Raw genomic sequence first — 23,087 nt, forward strand, 5'->3', positions numbered from 1 at the left:
ATCACGGACCCTCGCGCCCTGGCCAAGGAGGCCGATAAATTTTTCACGGCCAGGCGACACGTCGGAGCGGCCGCCTGGGACCCTGGGCCGACCGTGGCAACGCCCGCGCCACGACCGGCGCCTCCACCGGCCGAGTCAGCGCCACTGGCGGCAGCGGCCGCCGCGACGCCCCGTCAACCGAACCCGACGCAACCGCCGGAGCCTCCACCAGAGCGGACCATGTGCTATTACCACGCCAGGTTCGGGCAGAAGGCCAGAACGTGCCGCCCACCGTGCACTTTTGGCGGGTCGGGAAACGACCAGACCGGCGCTCGCTGCCTGCCATGAGCGTCGGTCATTCAGGCAGCCTTCTGTTTATCATGGACACGGAGTCCGGGCGGCGTTTTTTGTGTGACACCGGCGCTCAGCTGAGCGTGATACCCGCCTCGGTGGAGGACAAACAGGCCGCGCTTTGCGGCCCCGCTTTGGTCGTCGCAAACGGTTCCTCCATCCGCACCTTCGGTTTGCGCAGCGTCGCATTCTGCTTCGGGGGCCAGCGCTTCAGGTGGGAATTCATCACGGCGAACGTGCCCATGGCCTTGCTGGGTGCAGATTTTCTTTGCGCGCATGGGCTTTTGGTCGACGTCAAACGGCGTTGGCTCATCAACGCGGAGACCTTCAGCTCGCTCGCTTGCTCATTGAGCGGCTCCGCTCCGACCAAGCTAGCCTGCGCGTTCCCGGCCGTGGATGATTTCACCCGCCTACTCGCCGAGTTTCCCGCCCTCATGCAGCCGACGTTTTCGGCCGTCACCGTCAAGCATGGCGTCGAACACCACATCCCGACCACAGGTCCACCGGTCTATGCCAGGGCTCGCCGCCTCGACCTGGCCAAACTCGCAGTGGCGAAGGCGGAATTTGATGCGCTGGAGCGATTGGGCATTGTGCGGCGCTCGTATAGCGTGTGGGCCTCGCCCCTGCACATCGTGCCCAAACCGGGTGGCGGATGGCGACCATGCAGCGATTACCGCCGCATCGACGCCACCACGCCCGACCGGTACCCGATACCACACATACAGGACTTTTCTGCCCGTTTGGCGGGGCGGGTGATCTTCTCCAAGGTCGACCTCATTCAGGGCTACCACCAGGTACCTGTCCGGCCGGCCGAAGTTCCGAAGACGGCTGTAATTACACCTTTTGGCCTTTTCGAGTTCCTCCGAATGCCGTTCGGCCTTAAGAACGCGGCCCAGGCCTTCCAGCGGCCGATGGACAGTGTGCTGTGCGATCTCACCTTTCTGTTCGTCTACCTGGATGACATTCTCATCGCCAGCACTTCCCGGGCGGAGCACCTCGTCCACCTGCGCACGCTTTTTGAGCGCCTCGGCCAGCACGGCCTCATCATCAATCCGGCGAAATGCCAGTTTGGCGTAACGGCCGTCGCCTTCCTGGGGCACCGCATCACGAAGCGCGGGGCCGTCCCGCTGCCTACCAAGGTGGAGGCAGTCACAAGTTTACCGTGCCCTCGCTCCATCAAGGCCCTACAGGAATTTTTGGGGATGGTAAATTTCTACCACCGGTTCGTGCCTCGCGCCGCCCAACTCATGCGCCCCCTGTACGAAGCCCTCCGGGGAAAGCCGGCCAAGCACGTCGTCGCCTGGACCACAGAGATGGCCGCGGCGCTCACGGGTGCTAAGCTGGCCCTTGCCAATGCGACCATGCTGGCGCACCCGGCGCTCGACGCACCCATCGCCCTCACCACGGACGCTTCCGACTACGCGGTGGGCGCCGTGCATGAACAGTGGGTGAACGGAGCTTGGCAACCGCTGGCCTTCTTCAGCCGGCAGCTTCGCCCTAACGAGCGCAAGTATAGCGCTTTCGACCGCGAGCTCCTCGGCCTTTACCTGGCTGTTCGCCACTTCCGCCATCTTTTGGAGGGCCGCCCGTTCACGGCGTTTGTGGACCACAAACCCCTGGTCTTCGCCATGGCCAAGGTTACGGAGCCGAGGTCGGCCCGCCAGCAGCGCCACCTCTCCGCCGTGTCCGAATTTACCTTAACTAGGGCATGCCCGTACTATATCTATATCTAAAATTATATCCCCCCCTCTATTTACATGAAATGGTTTGGTCCATGAAATGTTTTGGTTCATTCGCAACGCCAAAGCGAACGGCGAACGCTTTACATGAAATGGTTTGGTGCATGAAATGTTTTGGTCCATTCGCAACGCCAAAGCGAACGGCGAACGGCTTGCGAGTACAGTGACAATCCCCCCGGGGTTTTAATTAGTTATAAAACATCGTTTAACGCCAACATAGCGCCAACATAGTTTGCAAACGTGAAATAAATGAATACGCTCTCAAATGTGCCATCCGAGGCAGAGTGTGTCCGCCATCGCCACGTTCGGCACACGCGATAGCTCGCTGCTCTCTGATTGGTTGAATCGTTTTTTGGACATAGCTCGGTAAGTAATTGTCCGATTAATATGAAACCTTGAAAAGGCACATCCTCGGGTCCCCAGCAATATACCTGGCAAGTTTAAAGTATATCGGACCCGTGGTTGTCGAGAAACAGCGGTCACAGACAAACAAACGTACAAACGTACAAACAAACACACAGAGATTACTGGAATTATAGATAGATTATATATATATATTTAAATACTGAGATGCATTTTGTAGGCAATATCATCAGCAACAAAATGATGTATAAAAACCCCATGTAGAGTAAAATGGCTGGGCAAATAAATGGGATATTGTTACAAACATCTCTTCTCTTTTTCAACACTTCGGAAATACTGATTTAGCAAAAAAAGTGTTTAAAATGACCCTTTTCGAAAAAATCTCAGCTGGCATCATCCACCCTCCCCCGATGCACCACCCCATTCCCTACCTGTTTCCAGTGGATGCCTGCTTTTAACATGAAATGATTTTCAAAATGAATTTTTCAGTCTCATTTCTTCTACTAATTCGGAAGAAATTTGTTGGACAGGTGTGTGACAAGGACAAATCGATTCGGTTTTGGTGAAGATTTGAATCCAGATCCGGATCAGAGAATTTTTTAATTTTTCAAGGGATTCTTCGCCATTATTGAGAGATGGGACCAAAACGATACAGAGCATGATATTTCAAAAAGTTATAAACGGATTTGGCCAAAACTTGGTGGATGAGTTGGTTCGGTGACAGGAACAAGCCGAGTAGATTTTGGTTCAGGTGCGGATCAAGATCCGGATGAGAGAATTTTTTAAATTTTTCAAGGGATTCTTCGCCATTATTGAGAGGTGGGGCCAAAACGATACAGAGCATGATATTTCAAAAAGTTATAAACGGATTTGGCCAAAACTTGGTGGATGAGTTGGTTCGGTGACAGGAACAAGCCGAGTAGATTTTGGTTCAGGTGCGGATCCAGATCCGGATCAGAGAATTTTTTAAATTTTTCAAGGGATTCTTCGCCATTATTGAGAGGTGGGGCCAAAACGATACATAGCATGATATTTCAAAAAGTTATAAACGGATTTGGCCAAAACTTGGTGGATGAGTTGGTTAGGTGACAAGAACAAGCCGAGTAGATTTTGGTTCAGGTCCGGATCCAGATCCGTCCGATCACGTGAATTGTTCGGCCTGGCGGTGGTATGCGCTCTAGCAAGTGGGTGCCATTCTAGTTTTGCAATGTTTAAGTATTTGTCAAATACATCTCACTTAAGACTCACGTAGGTAGGAAGATACCTTCGGGCTCTGCAGAATAAAGGCTGCAACGGAGGCGTATCGTGGTGGTACGCAATTGTGGACATGCCTCCGTGTTACTATGAGACCTGGGGAATCAAACAAAAATGTAAGAAAAGTTCGTTTTGCATTTATTTGCTTCTACAAAATTGATGTACTAGCTATGGTATTGCTGAAGGACAGAAAGAAGTGAGAGGAAGCTTTGATTGACAATTTGTAGTTGTTGAGAAGGTAAAAGCAGGTAGAGTAAAAGTTTTAATGAAAATGGAAATATTATATTCAAGAGTCTGGTTTGCTGAAGGAAACAAAAATATGAGAGACAGGTGTTCAAAACATGGCAAAAGCTGTTAAAGATTTGAATTAGGCATTCGATTAGCAAGTGGAAGATACCTGTAATAATGGATGATATCTGGGAGATGCAAACTTTGATCTCGAGGAAAAATATCCCCGGGAGATGTAATATTACGAAGACTTTCTTCCACCGACACACCTGCATGGAAACATGATGAAGCATGGAATTGTGCCAAACAGGATCTTGTTGATGGGTGTGCAAGGTGGATAGTTCACGGCTCTCTGTTAATGTACATCTTTTACTGATCAGCTGCAGATAGCTCCGATTAGTACAACACAAAAGGTTTATATGATCATGCGGCATCATTGGCAGGTGATCACAAAGCAGACTGAGGTGAGACTGCCCCACCAAGCCTCACATGCTGTTTCAGGGTGTGCCTACACCTGGGAGAGGTAAATGTAGTGTATGCAGCACAAAGCTGCGGGGTAGCATCATTGACTGAGCAATAGGTTTAAATGATATATAGGAGCGTATCCCCCGCAAGTGTCGGTTTCCGACTGTACATATAAATCCAAGTTGCATGATTTTGTCGGAGAAAGGTAAACGTCGTAACCACAGCACGTATAATGCTGGATGGTGCCTCATTTAAGAGCTATTGGTTCCGGACAGGTCGAAAAATAACGATGTTCACAAAATTTCTAGTTATGTACACATTTGGTGCACTGGTGGTGTATAAGCTCAGAGTCGTTGGTTCACACACCTACCGGAATAAAATAATAATATAACCACAAAATATTCAGTCAATTCCGTCCAAAGTATATGTTTATTATGTGGTTTATGTGTTTATGTTTGTGTGTTTATGTTTGTGTGTTTACTTAACGCAGTGCCACTGATGCAATGCCCCCTGCTGGTGAGGACAGGAATTTGTAATTTGTTCACAGTGCCGGTGATAGCTCGCCTACTCTTCACGGAGAACATTTGGGATCTTTAACGTTCGTCAACAAATGCTGGCAGGTGGGATGCGACTAACAGGGTTGGTGGCAGGAAAGGCATCCGGCCATAAAACATTGCTTCAAAATGGGGGCCATGGTGCCTGAAAAAGGCCAACCCCTGCTCTGCGGGGAAAAATGGCCTCTATAGGTGGTTCATCTTTTAAACATCATTTATTTCCGCTTCTTTTCTAAATTGCCTCTGGCACATCCAAGCAATCTAATGTGACTTACATTGTGCAAGCTGAGATGTATAAATGAGGAAGACTACTGGTTCTTGTGAAGATAGTTATGGTGAGATGTAAATAGAGCAAAAATCACAAACCAATAAGTTGGCTGCCAAGGTTGATGACGTTGGTCGAGACAGTGGCGTGATGACGAAGGTTCGCAGGGAGGATGGATTCCCGGCATACAAATGATGAAATAACTGTGGGCTCCATGTCCATGTTCGTCACATCCGTCATATTTTCGATGCATCTTGCCTCCTTCCGGCCCTACAGGAAGGCAAGCCGGCAAGGCAGTGTAAGACGGTGGAGTGCCACACCCATCCACATGCGTGCAGTCGCACATCCAAAGTGCACACGCATGCACACACTCATTCCAGATGAACAGGCGGGTACGCTTTCTGTATTTGCGGATGACACTAAACTTGGAGGTAAAGTAGATAGCAGAGAGAGATGTGAGGGGAGAGGGGTAGGCAGACAGCATGGTGCCAGGCTTTTTGAGTAGGTCGAAACAAAATGGTGGTTAAGACCTCAGTGTGGTGAACACGGGCTGACCAAGGGTAAGCCTGTTTGTGGTTTTAATTTAATAAGCCCGTTAATTAACTTCAAAAAAAAGTGTTTAACTTTTCCCAAATATCCAGTTTTCATTCATACACCCCCTTGGAATTCCCTTAAAATGCATGCAAAGTTTTGGGCCGATAGGTCCCATGGTTTTGGAGTTATGGAGGTGACACACTGACTGACTGACACATTTATTATTATAGATGCAAAAATATGTGTAATTTTTAACTCACCCTTCACTGCCCAATATAAACTTTATATGTATGTAATAAATAGATGAGCCCTTATTTTGATGTCAGGAGTAAGAAGCACAAATGGTCGTTGCGTACACTCACGTCATTGCCGCAGAGACTGATGTTAAAAGCAAGAAAGTATTGCATGCCCCGAGTAGTGAACCTGGGTCCCACCATATGCCCTATCGGACGAGCCAGCTCCTGGTAATTGTACCGGTAGTGTTGCGAAGCAACTGTCACCTCAAAGCGACAGTTACTCTGGCACTCTGTTCGGTTCTGTGAAGACAGTATGTACACTTAGTAGGAAGTTGGCAGCTAAAATCAAATGCTTGTGGCTTTATATAATGGGATTGTCTTTCAACAGATAAGATACGGAGAAGTTTGGGATGGGTGAAAAGGAGAGAGAGGAGAATATGGAACTAGGGATTTATGAATGTGAAGGAATCAACTTCCGGTAAGATGATTTCAAAAGGATAAATTAGAGATACGTGCGATCAATTCAAAAATTTGTTTCCGCACCTTATTACTGATGGTTCCAGGACCACAATCCACACAACGATCAGATGTGTATCCATCTCCCTTGGCTAAGAATGTACCGCTGGGGCAGGGTACACAATCACGCCTTTCACTGTTGATGTAGGAGCCAGGTGGACAGGGTATACAACCCGCATTGTCTTGGCGACGAGCACAAACTCGGCACTTGGATGCCACGCCGTCAATAACGTTGCTCACAGATATGGAGTACATACGTACATAGTCTTTAAGTAGCTTCTGACCCTAGGAGAGGGTTGGACAACAGAATTAAACAATCTTCGTCAACCACAGTAGAGCTAGGGCCTATGCACGGTGAAGTGAATGAATACCGACATCCTGTGTGTATGGAACGAAAAAGCAAGTCAAAGTGCTCTTCTAGCTTTAGGTGGAATGAACTTGCAAAGTAATTCGCTTTCTTTGACACTTCACAACATGGGCTTTAGAAAGGCTTGTCAGTAAATGTAGAGGCTTCCGGAATGGAACCATGGCTGCTCACAAGCTCACCTGAGCTTTCATTCCCTACCGGTCACATTCATTACACCACCTATGCAATGATCTCCCAGGGGTGCACAGAGGGGATTACTATAAATTATAGTATCTGAGGAACATGTGGATGTCGTTCATTTTGGAGGCATCATTATGAAATCTACACCATCCTCCAAAAGTTACTCATTTTTCCATTGGAAGAGCCTGCACATTCAAACAATTTGCATAACCTTCAACTAGAGCGGCACTCAGTAGAGAGCATACCTCCACCAGGTGAACAGTTTATGTTTTGTATCCCAGTGATAGGCCAGATCTGGATTCGGAGCTGAACCAAAATCGAATCGGCTTGTTCTTGTCACCGAACCAACTCGTTCCCCAAGTTTAGTCATAACTCGTCCATAACTATTTTAAATATCGTGTTATACATCGCTTTTCACCCGATCTCTCAATGGTGAAGAATCACTTACAAATTAAATAATTCTCGTATCCGAATCCATATTCAGATCTTCAAAATCGAATCGATTAGTCCTTGTCACACAAACAACCTGCCCAACAAGTTTCGTCCAAATCCGTCCACAAATCTTTGAGATATCCTGCTATGTATAGTTTTTGGCCCGATCTCTCAATGGTGAAGAATCACTAAAAAAAATTCTGCCAGCCGGATCCGAATCCAGATCTTCACCAAAATCTAATCATTCGTCCTTGTCACAAAAACTACCTCTCTGCCAAATTTCGTTTGAATCCGTGCACCCTTTTTGAGATATCTTGTCCACAAACAGACAGGGATGAAAACATAACCTCCATTCACCTGGTGGACGTAACAACCACAAAAGCTGAAAACAACAGGGGTCTTACAGGTGCAAGGACTGGCAAAAAATCCCACATCTAACTTCATAGCTTATAGAAAATGTTAGAGCAGGCTCAGGTCCAGACGCCTCCAGACTGTGATTTTGGCCCAGGGAAGCCATCAAATATATAGCGAAGGAAGAGCAGGATTTCATATTGACCTCACCTTTCTAACGGGAGTTTTCTGAAAAATCCAGGAGAAAGTGGTGTTGCTCTCGGAGGTGATATGGTGGAGAAAAACATTGCGTGACTGAGATCCAAGCCAAGATTGCTTCAGCTGGGTCACCTGTTTACCTTTTGTCTGCACGAAACAACAGGCCCAACATTAGTGTACAAACTGCAGTTAGGAATCTGCACATGAGAAACAACAAACACATTTACAACTAGAAAGAGCAATCAGAGATTGCAAACCCTCGCCAGGATGTATTTTCAGTGGTTTTTAAGGCTTTTGTGTTAAAACAAATATGGCGGACGAACCACGTGACCGATGACGTCGTCATTTTTTTTTCTAAACTAATTTGTTCCTGGATTATGCTCAATAAATGTAATCTTGATCGGATGAAGTTTTATACTTGTCGAATTATGACGTCATAATGGAGGCACCTATGACATCATCATTAACATATTTTATTCCCCATGGAGAGTTCTTTACAATGAGCTATGTCTCAATTTTTTCTATTCAGCGCTTTCGGAGATATGGAGGTGCAAAAATTTTCGGTTTTTCCAAGATGGCGGCCGAATCACGTGACCGATGACGTCATCGTTATTTCTTTTCTCCACCAATTTAACCCTACAGGATGCTCAAGAAATTTCATCTTGATAGGATGAAGTTTTTGTACTTGTCGAATTATGATGTCATAATGGAGGTACCTATGACATCATCATTAACATATTTTATTCCGCATGGAGAGTTATTTACAATGAGCCATGTCTCAATTTTTTCTATTCAGTGCTTTCGGAGATATAGAGGTGCAAATTCTTTCGGTTTTTCCAAGATGGCGGTCGAACCACGTGACCTATGACGTCATAATTATCAAAAAAAATTCTACAGGTGGAGTTGCACCTATGGTGAAAATTTCCTGTCCATCGGACCGACGGTTGCAGAGAAAATCATATTTATTCTGTGCGGACAAACAAACAAACAGACAAACGGACTCAAATGCAATACCCTCTCCTCCTGCGAGGGTAATAAACACAATGTAGGTGCAAATATAGGCAAAGATTAAAGTATGACGTAGAAACATCAATAAAAGGCATACCACCGTGAAGAATAATTCACATTCTACGGTGCAGTTGGTTTCAAATTCAAAACGAATTTCTGCAACTGCATCCGTTGTTTCAGCATGTGTCGACCTGCAGCAAATAGTGCCCACAAGTTTAGCACAAATCCCTCAAAGGCCATGGGTGAAATTAAGTTGGTTATGTGAATACTAGTATAAAGCCCGTGAAAAATGACAGGTTGGAACAGTTTATTCGACGGTACAGCCTCGTGAGCGTGCCAAAGTCTGAAGCCTCGGCCTAGTGTCAGATGTGCTTATATCTTCTTTATTTATTTGACATCATACATATGTAAATGAACACTTTTTTTTACACCGTGCACATTGCACATCACGTGCAGTGAATTTCACCTCCCTGCGCCTTTATTTATTGTTATTTAAAAAATCGCTTCTGTACACCGCCCTTGAGGTCGGTTTGCAAGCCACCGTCTACAACTCCAATAGAAGAGACTTTATTACTCTTTTATGGAAAATGTTTTTCGACTTTGTCTTATCCTCAAAAATAGACTATAGTGAATACACATTCGTGTTAAAAGATTGGCCTTTAAAACACCCTTACGAAGGAGGGCAGACATCCGTACAAACACAAACTGACTGTCTTTTTATATGGTAGATATAAGGTTTCCAAGTGAGAATCCGATTTTAGTGAAGAAATTAAATAATAATTTGATGCTTGGCAACACCACTATGAGGCGAAATTTAAAAAATGTTCCATTCTTCTTCTTCAATATGCAGCACAAGGCTGCGGAGTAGCATCATTGGCTGAGGGCATGGCTGTGCTGCTGATGCAGTGCCCTCTACTGGTTAGGGCAGGGAATTGTAATTTGTTTACGGTACCAGTGATGGCTCAGGAAGGGCACCGTGGGATCTTTAACATCCATGCCTGTGAAACACCAGGCTGACAGTTTATAGCTGGGTCTGGATTCAAACCCAGGCTAGATACCTCAATGCCATCCTATCAGCCCAGAATGTTCCATTGACAATTTACAACAGTGAAGCTACAGGTGTATACAACCAGCTCGCTCATGCAAAAAAACCCAAACGACATGCTTGCCCAAAATTGCATTTCTGAGATCAGACAGCATCTGCTGAACAATCGAGAATGCGCAGAAAAAGAAAATTGTGCTGATTGGTTTCGGATCATGGCTCGAGCATGCGGTGTGGCACATTTACGCATAATGGAAGCCACATTTATACACACACAAAGTCCCATTCTTTGCCAGCAAAAAAGAGTTCGTGCAAATGGTTCACTGGTTTTGATGCAACTGCAGAACTGTGGGAAGTCTTGGGTTCCTTCAATATCTCGCAGCTATGACTTACATTATGTTAGTGAGCCAATTAGTAAGCATGTGAGTATAAATTGATCTGTGATATACATTATTCTTGCGATTGCCCCCAAAATGTGCAAGACGAAAAGCTTAGGCAATGTCTCTTTTTTCAGCTAATTTTATTGTTCATCTGTTAATGTTAGGAATCAATTTTGAATTTCCTTAAGGCACTTTGTTATGAATAAATATGGTTAAATTTTCTTAAAGTTTTATAATAACCCAAGAGTCATGAGACATACCTCTCTCTCTCTCTCTCTCTCTCTCTCTCTCTCTCTCTCTCTCTGATGTACCATACTCTTCATGCAGCTTCGGTGCCGCCCAAGCAGCTTCCTGAGCAATGGGCTATACTGGGTGGTTTGCCATTGCCTTCCCAGCAGTGGTTAGGGCAGGGATTTGTAATTTGTTCAGGGTGCCTGCAATAGTTCACCTACTCTTCGCGAAGGACACAGTAGGGTCTTTAACTTTGACCAACTAACACTGGCAGACCGGACGCACAGTTTAACGTCCAGCCTAGGACGACACATTGATGAATCGCCATGCCTATGAAACACCAGGATGACAGTTTACAGCTGGGTCGGGATTCAAACCCAGGCATGACAGCTCTAAAGCAAATGTGCGCACCTGTAGGCCATCCTGCCAGCCCATTGAGACATATCAGGGTAGCATTAAATAGCAAAACTGGCATACATGCTGCACCACATTATTTTAATAATAGCATTGCTAAAACTCAATTCTATACGCTTGGGTCAAACATTGAGCAGAAAAACAACAGTATCAGGAAAACATTTCACATTAAATGATGTTTATGTATCACTCCATACTTGAATCCATGGACTTTCAACATGAGCACGAAGTAGTCATTATCTGAACTCCCATGTCCCATTTGGATGTAGTCCCTTGCCAAATGCCAACCTGGAAACCAAATTGCAAAAATAATTAATCTTATCTGAACTTCTCTACCAATCAGATCTTCAATTATTTTTCTTTAAATGTAAAATAAGTTATTTTAATATTAACCAGTAAATATATATATAAGAGTGTAAAAGAGCAAGGATGTCAAACACCATTGCATATACATTTCTCAATTGAAAATTATCAAAAAGTCTTCTTTTTCATTCTTTTATCACGAGCAGTTGCGCACACCTGTTTTAAAAATTTAGAATTTGAAATTTTTGAAAATTTGATTTGAAATTTTGAATTTTGAATTTCAAAAAATTTTGTTTTTAAATAAAAATTAAAAATCCTGAAAACGATTGCTTCGTGAATACATTACAGCAGTCTTCACTGTTCGTTCGATGACCTTGTGATCCCAATTTGTATGTTTTTAAATAAAACTAGAGGGCTGCGATTGGAGATCACAGATGGTTGCCGGTATAGCCAACTCATAATATTAGCCAATTGGTAGAAATTCTGCCTTGTAATTGGGAAAAAATAAAATATTGGAAAAATTTTATAATTGAAAAAGATATAAACAATTGAAAATTGAAAAAAAAAAAAATCAATAATTTAAAATTGAAGAAAACAACTAAATAAATACATAAATTGAAAAAGTAAATAATCAAAATTTTAGATAATTAAATAATTGAAAATTTAAAGAAATCAATAAGTAAATAATTGAACACTAGGGAAAAAATAATTTAAAATGACAATTGAAAATTGGAAACAAAATTCAAAATTGAAAAAAAATCAAATAATTAAATACATATATTTTAAAGTAAACAATGGAACAAAAACACGTAATGCCTCCCTCCGGGCACTCCGGGAATATTTAAAAATAAAACATAATGGCATTTTTTGCAGGTGATGGATGCCATCAATTTTAACATCATTAGTTTTAAAATAAAACAAATGATGACAAGAATATAATCATACCTATATAATCATACCATAATCATACCTTGAGCATCGCAGTTCACATCACTGCTGAAACAAGCAACCTCCATGTTCTCCGGAAGATTGCCCCACCAACGATATTCAAAACCGTACATTGGCTCCATGCCGGTTGGGCATGCTGTGCACTCTGCACGGCACCATGACATGTTATATCATCTGGAAAGATGGATGGTCTCCAAGCTGCACCGACATGCCACACTTTGCAGTACTAAGTACAACCTTCCACAAACGTGATCATGCTTGAGTTGAACATATGTAACACATGCAGCGCCTTCAGAAAGTATTTACACCCCTTCACTTTTCACATTTGGTTGTGTTACAGCCTGAATTGAAAATGGATTAAATTGAGATTTTTTGATGATCCACCCATAATACCTCAGAAATATCTAATTTACATAAGTATTCAACCCCCTGAGTCAATACTTCGTAGAGTGCCTTTCACAGTGATTACAGCTTCGAGGCTCCATGGGTATGTCTGTATCAGCTTTGCACATCTGGATTTGGGGAGTTTCTCCCATTCTTCCTTGCAGATTTGCTCAAACGTTGTCAGGTTGAATGAGGGGCGTCGGTCAACAGGAATCTTCAAGACTTTCCAGAGATTCTCAATGGGATTCAGGTCTGGGCTTTGGCTGGGCCACTCAATGACTTTCACATTCTTGTTCTGAAGCCATTCCAGTGTTGCTTTGGCTGTATGCTTGGGGTCATAGTTCTGTTGGAACGTAAATCTTCACCACAGTCAAAGACCTTTTGCACTCTGAAGCAGGTTCTCCTCAAGGATTTACCTTTATTTGGCTCCATTCATTGTTCCCTCTTTCCTTAAAAGTCTCCCAGTCCCTGCTAATGAAAAGCATCCCCATAGCATGATGCTGCCACCACCATGCTTTACAGTGGGGATGTTGTTAGATGGGTGATGAGCTGTGCTCGGTTTCCGCCAAATGTAGTGCTTTGTAATCAGGCGATAGAGTTCAATTTTCATCTCATCAGACAACATACCCTTTTCCCTCCGAGTCTTCCCATGCCTTTTTCAAACTCCAGGCATGCTGTCTTGTGCCTTTTTCTCAGGAGTGGCTTCCGTCTGGCCACTATCCCGTAAAGGATAGATTTGTGAAGTGCTGCAGAGACTGTTGTTATTCCGACGGGTTCTCCCATCTCAGCCAAGGAACTCTGTAGTTATATCAGAGTTGTGGCATTGGGTTCTTGGTCACTGACCAAGATACTTCTTGCCTAGTTGCTCAGTTTGGTCGGATGGCCAGCTCTGGTAAGAGTCCGGGTAGTTCCATATTCTTTCCATTTCATAATAATGGAGCTCACTGTGCTCTTCGGAACTTTCAAAACTAGAAATTGTTTTATACCCTTCCCCACATCTATGCCTCCTCACAATTCTATCTCGGAGTTTTACGGACAGTTCCTTGGACTCAATGGTAGATTTTCTGCTCTGACATGAACTGTCAACTGTGGGACCTTATGTAGAAAGGTGTTTCCTTCGAAATCATGCCCAATCAATTTAATTGGTCACAGGTGGACTCCAATCAAGTTGTAGAGACATCTCAACGATGATCAAAGGAAATTGGATGCACCTCAGCTCAATTTGTAGTGTCATAGCAAAGGGGTTGAATACTTATTGACTCGACATTTCAGCTTTTCATTTTTAATTATTTTATAACAATTTCTAAAAAAACATTCCCATTTAACATTCTGGTGTATTATTTGTAGATCTGTGAAAAAAATCGCAATTTATTCCATTTTTCATTCAGACTGTAACACAACAAAATGTGAAAAAGTCATGGGGGTGTGAATACTTTCTGAAGGCAATGTAAATTATACCCTATCATTTCCCTCTCAGTATGTTTACCTTTACCCTTTGCTGTTTATATATTTCACGATGCTTGATGTATGTGCATATGTATAAATGTATATCAGGAATTGGTCTAACAAATGGAATGTCTTTCAACCTCGACAAATCTCACACTCTTTCTCTCCAAAAGGACAGTCTAGCAAACTCTCCCATCTACTTTCTTCACAATCCTATTGAAGAAATTCAGTCCCCTAAACTTCTGGACCTCACCATCAAGCAAGATCTATTTTGGGCAAACCGCATATCCATGTTGGCCTGCAAAGGCAGCCGTCGGCTGAAAATCCTCCATCATGCCCTCTTCCCATAGCAAATCTGAACTTCTAACAACTTCAAGGCTTTCATCCACAGCCCAATGGAGTATTGCCCGCCTTTTGGGATGGTGACTCTGCTTCACACCTTTCACATGTTGATGTCATGGAGAAGAATGCTCCAAAAATTATTATAATCTTCCACAATGACAATGACTTCCACAATTTATTTTTCAACTTTCATGTGCTATTTAGTTGTAATATTATAATTTTCATTTGTATCACTTTTTAAAATTGTTTTAGTTGATTGAGCGAATGTCCTTTTTGTCTTGCTTGTTGTGCACCGCTCCTTTCCTATGCCATCTCCAGGCATTGCATGTCGTCATTGCCGGGCACCGAAGGGGGCTCGGCAGTGACGCACGCTGACAGGGAGTACTCAGTTTTCACTCTGGTTGTTTTCTTGCTTTCTTGTTTTCTTGTTTGTTTGTTTGTTTGTTTGTTTGTCCGGGCGATATCTCAGCCATCCTTTGAGCTGGGAAGCTGAAATTTCGGCACAATAGTGAGCAAGTCCTTTGTCAAAAAGGGTATTTTTTTTCCTTTTTGAATAATCAATTAATTGAGGAGTTATTTAATTATTAGCGATTAATTAAGCACTTATTTAATTAATCAAATTTCCTTTCTCTTCTGACCATTAACTCAGGCACCTTTTGAGTTAGGAAGCTGATATTTGGACATGCCAATGACCAGGTGATTTGGCTGCAAAGGCTATTTTTGATTTATTAATTAATCAATTAATCAATTTATCAATTAATCGATTAATTATTCGATTAATGACAAAATTTATTTTTTTTAAGTTACAGATTCTGATGAAATGGTGGTGGTTTATGTGTTCTCTGACCGAATTGATTAATAATTTAATTTTTTTATGATTATTGTAGACCGCACCTTTCCTATGCCATCTCCAGGCATTGCAAATCGTCATTGCTGGGCACCGAAGGGGGCTCGGCAGTGACGCACGCTGAAAGGGAGTACTCAGTTTTCACTCTGGTTGTTTTCTTGCTTTCTTGTTGTACACCGCATCTTTCCTATGCCATCTCCAGGCATTGCAAATCGTCAATGCTGGGCACCGAAGGGGGCTCGGCAGTGACGCACGCTGAAAGGGAGTACTCAGTTTTCACTCTGGTTGTTTGTTTGTTTTCTTTCTTTCGTTTATTTGTTTTTACGGGCGATATCTCAACCATCCTTTGAGCGAGGAAGCTGAAATTTCGGCACAGTAGTGAGCAAGTCCTTTGTCAAAAATGGTACTTTTTGTTTTTTGAATAATCAATTAATTAAGGAGTTATTTAATTATTAGCGATTAATTAAGTACTTATTTAATTAATTAAATTTCATTTCTCTTCTGACCATTAACTCAGGCACCTTTTGAGTTAGGAAGCTGATATTTGGACATGCCAATGACCAGGTGATTTGGCTGCAAAGGCTATTTTTGATTTATTAATAAATCAATTAATAAATTTATCAATTAATCGATTAATTATTCGATTAATGACAAAAAAAATTTTTTTTTTTAAGTTACAGATTCTGATGAAATGGTGGTGGTTTATGTGTTCTCTGACCGAATTGATTAATAATTTAATTTTTTAATGATTATTGTACACCGCACCTTTCCTATGCCATCTCCAGGCATTGCAAATCGTCATTGCTGGGCACCGAAGGGCTGGGCACCGATTGAATGTATCTGTACTTGTCCCTATTATTTTCACTTTTCTCCCAGTCCCAGTCCCCTTGACTCTTAATCCCTGAACTCTGACGCACCCTGTCAACATCAGCCATTCTTAACCCCCTCGTGATCCCTGACCCCTGAGTCCGCTCTCTGACTCACTCCCACCCTATATCAGCCCTCGCCCAAATCCTGTGTTTCTTTTGCTCAGATGAAGGGTTAACACCTGAAATGTCAGCTTCTTGCTTCCCACAGTGGTTAGCATTCCTCAGTCAACGTCTTGCTGATTCCATCCATTGTTCTGCCTGTTCACGCAGCTTGACACCTGCCTTAATAAGGAAGATGCGATCTTCATTTTACAGCAAACAAATGTGTACTTTTACATGGTAACTGCATGTTTGAAGGAAGATCTTACCAGCAGAGCCAATAGAGATGGTACCACGTGGGCACGGAAAGCATCCTCCCTCAGGCTTTGGGCTGTATCCGGGATTGCAAGGAGCGCAGCGTGAAACCTGCTCAGGTGGCAGTTTCACAGAGCTGGGAACATCATCCAAACACACCTTTGGTTCCACCCAGTGGAATGTGATCCGTGTCTGCAAGCCAGGAAAATAGCTAAAGCTAAAGTAATTCACACACCGTTGTCTTCTTCTGTCGTGCCTCATGAGCTATTCCATCTGAACAGCATAACCCACTTTATATTTGTGTGCTTCTTCTCCTTTCGCATGCAGCACCATTGGCTGATGGACACAGCCATGCGACTGATGCAATGCCCTCTAGTGTTCAAGGCAGGAATTTGTTCAGGGTGCTGGCCATAGCTCGCCTCCTCTTCCTGAAGGACACCGTGGGTCTTTAACATCCACCAACTAATGCCAGCAGATGAGACGCCCGTTTAACGTTAATCCGTGGGATTGTTATTAACTTTAATCCGTTAATCCGTTAATCCGTAATCCGCGGTGATACATCAATGTTACACACATTGGTGTATCACCCTGCCAGTGAAAACAGTCTCCAACCGGGTCCAGGCTAGACTTCCAATCCAGGCTAGACTCCAATCCAGGCTAGATTCCAATCCAGGCTAGACTTCCAATCCAGGCTAGATTCCAATCCAGGCTAGATTCCAATCCAGGCTAGACTTCCAATCCAGGCTAGACTTCCAATCCATGCTGGACTTCCAATCCAGGCTAGACTTCCAATCCATGCTGGACTTCCAATCCAGGCTAGATTCCAATCCAGGCTAGATTCCAATCCAGGCTCGATTCCAATCCAGGCTAGACTCCAATCCAGGCTAGACTCCAATCCAGGCTAGATTCCAATCCAGGCTAGACTTCCAATCCAGGCTAGATTCCAATCCAGGCTAGATTCCAATCCAGGCTAGACTTCCAATCCAGGCTAGACTTCCAATCCATGCTGGACTTCCAATCCAGGCTAGACTTCCAATCCATGCTGGACTTCCAATCCAGGCTAGATTCCAATCCAGGCTAGATTCCAATCCAGGCTCGATTCCAATCCAGGCTAGACTCCAATCCAGGCTAGACTCCAATCCATGCTAGATTCCAATCCAGGCTAGACTTCCATTCCAGGCTAGACTTCCAATCCAGGCTAGACTTCCAATCCAGGCTAGATTCCAATCCAGGCGAGATTCCAATCCAGGCTAGATTCCAATCCAGGCGAGACTTCCAATCCATGCTGGACTTCCAATCCAGGCTAGATTCCAATCCAGGCTAGATTCCAATCCAGGCTAGATTCCAATCCAGGCTAGACTTCCATTCCAGGCTAGACTTCCAATCCAGGCTAGACTTCCAATCCAGGCTAGATTTCAATCCAGGCTAGATTCCAATCCAGGCTATATTCCAATCCAGGCTAGATTCCAATCCAGGCTAGGCTTCCAGTCCAGGCTAGATTCCAATCCAGGCTAGATTCCAATCCAGGCTAGACTTCCAATCCAGGCTAGATTCCAATCCAGGCTAGATTCCAATCCAGGCTCGATTCCAATCCAAGCAAGATTCCAATCCAGGCTAGATTTCCAATCCAGGATAGACTTCCAATCCAGGCTAGATTGCAATCCAGGCTAGATTCCAATCCAGGCTAGATTCCAATCCAGGCTAGATTCCAATCCAGGCTAGACTTCCAATCCAGGCTAGATTCCAATCCAGGTGAGACTTCCAATCCAGGCTCGACTTCCAATCCAGGCTAGACTTCCAATCCAGGCTAGACTTCCAATCCAGGCTCGACTTCCATTCCAGGCTAGACTTCCAATCCAGGCTAGACTTCCAATCCAGGCTAGATTTCAATCCAGGCTAGATTCCAATCCAGGCTAGATTCCAATCCAGGCTAGATTCCAATCCAGGCTAGGCTTCCAGTCCAGGCTAGATTCCAATCCAGGCTAGATTCCAATCCAGGCTAGACTTCCAATCCAGGCTAGATTCCAATCCAGGCTAGATTCCAATCCAGGCTCGATTCCAATCCAAGCAAGATTCCAATCCAGGCTAGATTTCCAATCCAGGATAGACTTCCAATCCAGGCTCGACTTCCATTCCAGGCTAGACTTCCAATCCAGGCTAGACTTCCAATCCAGGCTAGATTTCAATCCAGGCTAGACTTCCAATCCAGGCGAGACTTCCAATCCAGGCTAGACTTCCAATCCAGGCTAGACTTCCAATCCAGGCTAGACTTCCAATCCATGCTGGACTTCCAATGCAGGCTAGACTTCCAATCCAGGCTAGACTTCCAATCCATGCTGGACTTCCAATCCAGGCTACACTTCCATTCCAGGCTAGACTTCCAATCCAGGCTAGACTTCCAATCCAGGCTATATTCCAATCCAGGCTAGATTCCAATCCAGGCTCGACTTCCAATCCAGGCGAGACTTCCAATCCAGGCTAGACTTCCAATCCAGGCTAGACTTCCAATCCAGGCTAGACTTCCAATCCATGCTGGACTTCCAATGCAGGCTAGACTTCCAATCCAGGCTAGACTTCCAATCCAGGCTACACTTCCATTCCAGGCTAGACTTCCAATCCAGGCTAGACTTCCAATCCAGGCTACATTCCAATCCAGGCTAGATTCCAATCCAGGCTAGATTCCAATCCAGGCGAGACTTCCAATCCAGGCTAGACTTCCAATCCAGGCTAGACTTCCAATCCAGGCTAGACTTCCAATCCATGCTGGACTTCCAATCCAGGCTACACTTCCATTCCAGGCTAGACTTCCAATCCAGGCTAGACTTCCAATCCAGGCTAGATTCCAATCCAGGCTAGATTCCAATCCAGGCTAGACTTCCATTCCAGGCTAGATTCCAATCCATGCTGGACTTCCAATCCAGGCTACACTTCCATTCCAGGCTAGACTTCCAATCCAGGCTAGACTTCCAATCCAGGCTAGATTCCAATCCAGGCTAGATTCCAATCCAGGCTAGACTTCCAATCCAGGCTAGATTCCAATCCAGGCTAGACTTCCAATCCAGGCTAGACTTCCAATCCAGGCTAGACTTCCAATCCAGGCTAGACTTCCAATCCAGGCTAGACTCCAATCCAGGCTAGATTCCAATCCAGGCTAGACTTCCAATCCAGGCTAGACTTCCAATCCAGGCTACATTCCAATCCAGGCTAGATTCCAATCCAGGCTAGATTCCAATCCAGGCGAGACTTCCAATCCAGGCTAGACTTCCAATCCAGGCTAGACTTCCAATCCAGGCTAGACTTCCAATCCATGCTGGACTTCCAATCCAGGCTACACTTCCATTCCAGGCTAGACTTCCAATCCAGGCTAGACTTCCAATCCAGGCTAGATTCCAATCCAGGCTAGATTCCAATCCAGGCTCGACTTCCAATCCAGGCGAGACTTCCAATCCAGGCTAGACTGCTTACAGGGGAGTGTGTGTTCCTCTCTGCCACCCTTTTAGGCCTGATCTGTGCTCATCATTGATGCTGTTTTCTCATGTTCAACTCTTGCCAAAAGCTTACAGATTGGTTCAGAGATTGCAATGAGCATATGCCTGACAAAAAGTTAAAATTGAGCTTCATTGTCAGTGACACCATTTCAAATGTACGAGAAGGGGCTGGAGGAGGAGTTCCAAATGTTTCCAACCTAATTCTTTGCATGCATGTTAGGCCAAGAACTTTCTCCATCCCCCTGTACATTAAAGTTATCAGAGTACATTTGTTTCCCAGCTTAAGTAAGGAAAATAAAAACCATAATGTGCTCAGAAAATTGACCAGGAAGTGGCAAATGGGATCGTAACGTCGTTTTTAACCCAATCTTGATTTTACTCAGTTTGATCTGGATTCATCAGCAACTGACTCCTGCTAGTACTCACTGGCAGGTCGGTTCGAAAATATTCCAAATGTGGTTATTCTTGTACTAGTTCATGAAGGCCGCATACACGTACATACCTGGCCAACATTGCTAGGTGTTGGTTTGACCATGAAGCAGATTGCTGTTCAACCCAGGAATCAGTTGCCAATGAGCTACCTCTGAGCTCAATGCACTTCTCAATTAATTTCTTTTGTATACAAGGTCGAGGCTCGTGTAAGAGCATTGATGACAAAAAAGACAAACTGACACATAAAACATAAAACATATGATAAAGGGAGCGGGAGAACAAGATGGAGAGCAGGGACATCGGGAGATCTGTGGGAGGGAGAGGGCTTGGGGGGAGGAGGCATGGGAAGGGGGGAAGGGAAGAGGTAAAAAAAACAAAAAACACGTGGACACTGCTAGGACTTCCAGGAAAGAAGTCGGTATTTCAAAAAAGTGGCTAATGTTAAATTAAATAAACAACAATGACATTCCATTGATATTTAGACACAAGAGACAGAGAAAGTGGAAATGAGTGACTGCTGAGAGTGGAACACAAGAACATGGTGCTGTTTAAATGGATACCAGACAGAAAAATAGGCCTTACCATGTTATGCTCAATGCAGGGACTTTGGAAGCGATAATAGTCGCCGTCTCCGCAAGGCTGCTGAATCTTACAAACGCTTGAGCCTGGATCTGTCGGAGATGGCAGGATGTGTGCCCATGATTTGTATGTTAAAATGAAAAGGTTTAACAATGTCACATGTTCTATTCTGCTCCAATTTTCCCTTCAATATATTCTTGCACTTAGATAAGCCCTTGCCTACCAGAAAACATTTTTGGATGACAAGGTTGACATCTGCTGAATCCTCGAAGAGCGTAAGTGTTCCTCTTGCACTCAAAGCATTCTGTTGTTCCATTTTCCATGGAGTAGGTTCCAGGGGGACATGGAGAGCAAGTTGAAGAATAGGCCACTCCTGAAAATAAAAACACAAGAGCTCATTATGCAAGGATAGGCAGATACAGGACCTTCAGAAAGTATTCACACCACTTGACTTTTTCACATTTTGTTGTGCTACAGCCTCAATTAAAAATGGATTGAATTGAGATTTTAAAAATCACTGATCTACACATAATTCCCCATAATGTCAAAGTGGAATTGCTTTTTTTTAGAATTTTTTACAAAAAAAAAAAAAATGTAAAGCCAAATTTTCTTCAGTCAATAAGTATTCAACCCCTTTGCTATGACACAACCAATTTCCTTTGATCATCCTTGAGATGTCTCGATAACTTGATTGAAGCTGAGCAAGATTCCCTAACAAAGACTGTGGAAAACAGGCAGAAAGGCAGGATGGGGAGCCACCGATGGGGCCGCAGCCAGCCACACCACCAGCTGGCCTAGCAACCAGCCTCGTGGTAAGCCTGGGAGCCACGCCCAGGAGGACTGTTGATTGGGCAGGGGGAGGGGCGAGCAACACCAGGGCGGGAGGCACTCTGCCAATGAGAGGGCGCCAGCAAAAGAGAACATTGGAAGAGAGTCGACGAAGGTCATAAAAGGGCGCGCCGGACGGCATTTTCTCTCTCTGGTCTCTTGCTCCTTCTCTCCCTTTTGGCCCTTTCTTCTTTGCTGGTCTCTTGACGCTGCATGACATCTTTTGGTCTCTGCGCTTCTCTTCTTCGTGCTGACGGTTCGCTCTTGGTGTGGAGTGGTGCTTGGAGTGGTGCTCGGCCCTTCGCGGTGCTGTTGGTGCAGGGAGCGAGTGTTGGTGCTGAGCAGGCGGGACCTCGTGGTGTGCAGCGGAGCGAGTCACATTGGGGCATGGTGAAGCGTGCTAGCGGACAAAGGGTTTCTTCGCGCCGGAGCTTGGAGCTGCGTGTGGGCAAGACGACGAACAGATAAGGCCGCACCCCACAGATAAGGTCCCCAAAGGATGAAATCACCATCCTTGGATGACATCTTTGTTAACCTGAATATAGGTCATACTTCTCCGTCAGTACATGTGTGTGAGAGAGAGGTAGTAGTTTGTTGGTTTGAGCAACAGAAGAATGATCAAAGTGAAAATGGTCACAGTTCACTTATTTCTTTCAATAAGATTTCAGCTCTTCCATGAGCTTCCATCTCTGCAAAGAGAAAGTTTTAACACAATTTTAAGCTTGAAAGCATGAAATTTTTATTTTACAATTCCAGCTGCACTTGCTCAACATAATAACGTAACCAATGGATGATGATGATGCACTAGAGATGATGCAGTATTATAAGTATATCATGTATGTATCTTACTGTAATTCACCAAATGTCTGTCCATCTGTCCGTCCGTTCCCAGGTACCACAAAAATGGCTGAACCGATTGCAACGAAATTTTGGATGGGTAATCCTGGGACCCCCTGGAGTAAAATAGGCTATATTGTTTTTCCAATTTTTTCCCCAATTTTCCAAGTTTTCCAATTTTCCAGTTTTTCCAAACACGATGGAATAATATTTACTGATATGAACAGTGATGTGGCTTTTATTGAAATTCTACAAATACTGTTTAGATTTTGATGATTTGCGTGTGATATGATTTAACGGATGTTTATTTAAATCGTTTAAAATAAAAAAGCCTTCAATTTCT

The 23,087-nt window shown here is 44.2% G+C and overlaps 1 protein-coding gene across 2 annotated transcripts in view; it reads right to left on the reverse strand.

The window, feature by feature from the left end:
• LOC137437050 (endosome/lysosome-associated apoptosis and autophagy regulator family member 2-like) overlaps positions 1-23,087 on the reverse strand; it is a 107,410-nt gene that overhangs the window by 37,172 nt on the left and 47,151 nt on the right. For both annotated transcript variants that reach the window (XM_068131379.2, XM_078786941.1), the window contains 12 exons: positions 21,303-21,452; positions 21,083-21,171; positions 16,595-16,772; positions 12,361-12,483; positions 11,285-11,375; positions 9,118-9,211; positions 8,025-8,159; positions 6,512-6,769; positions 6,095-6,268; positions 5,300-5,468; positions 4,084-4,183; positions 3,681-3,782 (listed from right to left, as the gene is read on the reverse strand). In XM_068131379.2, coding sequence (XP_067987480.2) covers positions 3,681-3,782; positions 4,084-4,183; positions 5,300-5,468; positions 6,095-6,268; positions 6,512-6,769; positions 8,025-8,159; positions 9,118-9,211; positions 11,285-11,375; positions 12,361-12,483; positions 16,595-16,772; positions 21,083-21,171; positions 21,303-21,452 — 1,663 coding nt within the window. The remainder of the gene's footprint in view (positions 1-3,680; positions 3,783-4,083; positions 4,184-5,299; positions 5,469-6,094; positions 6,269-6,511; positions 6,770-8,024; positions 8,160-9,117; positions 9,212-11,284; positions 11,376-12,360; positions 12,484-16,594; positions 16,773-21,082; positions 21,172-21,302; positions 21,453-23,087) is intronic.

This window comes from Myxine glutinosa, chromosome 11, assembly GCF_964187855.1.
Source record: "Myxine glutinosa chromosome 11, kmMyxGlut1.1, whole genome shotgun sequence".
Classification (NCBI taxonomy): domain Eukaryota; kingdom Metazoa; phylum Chordata; class Myxini; order Myxiniformes; family Myxinidae; genus Myxine; species Myxine glutinosa.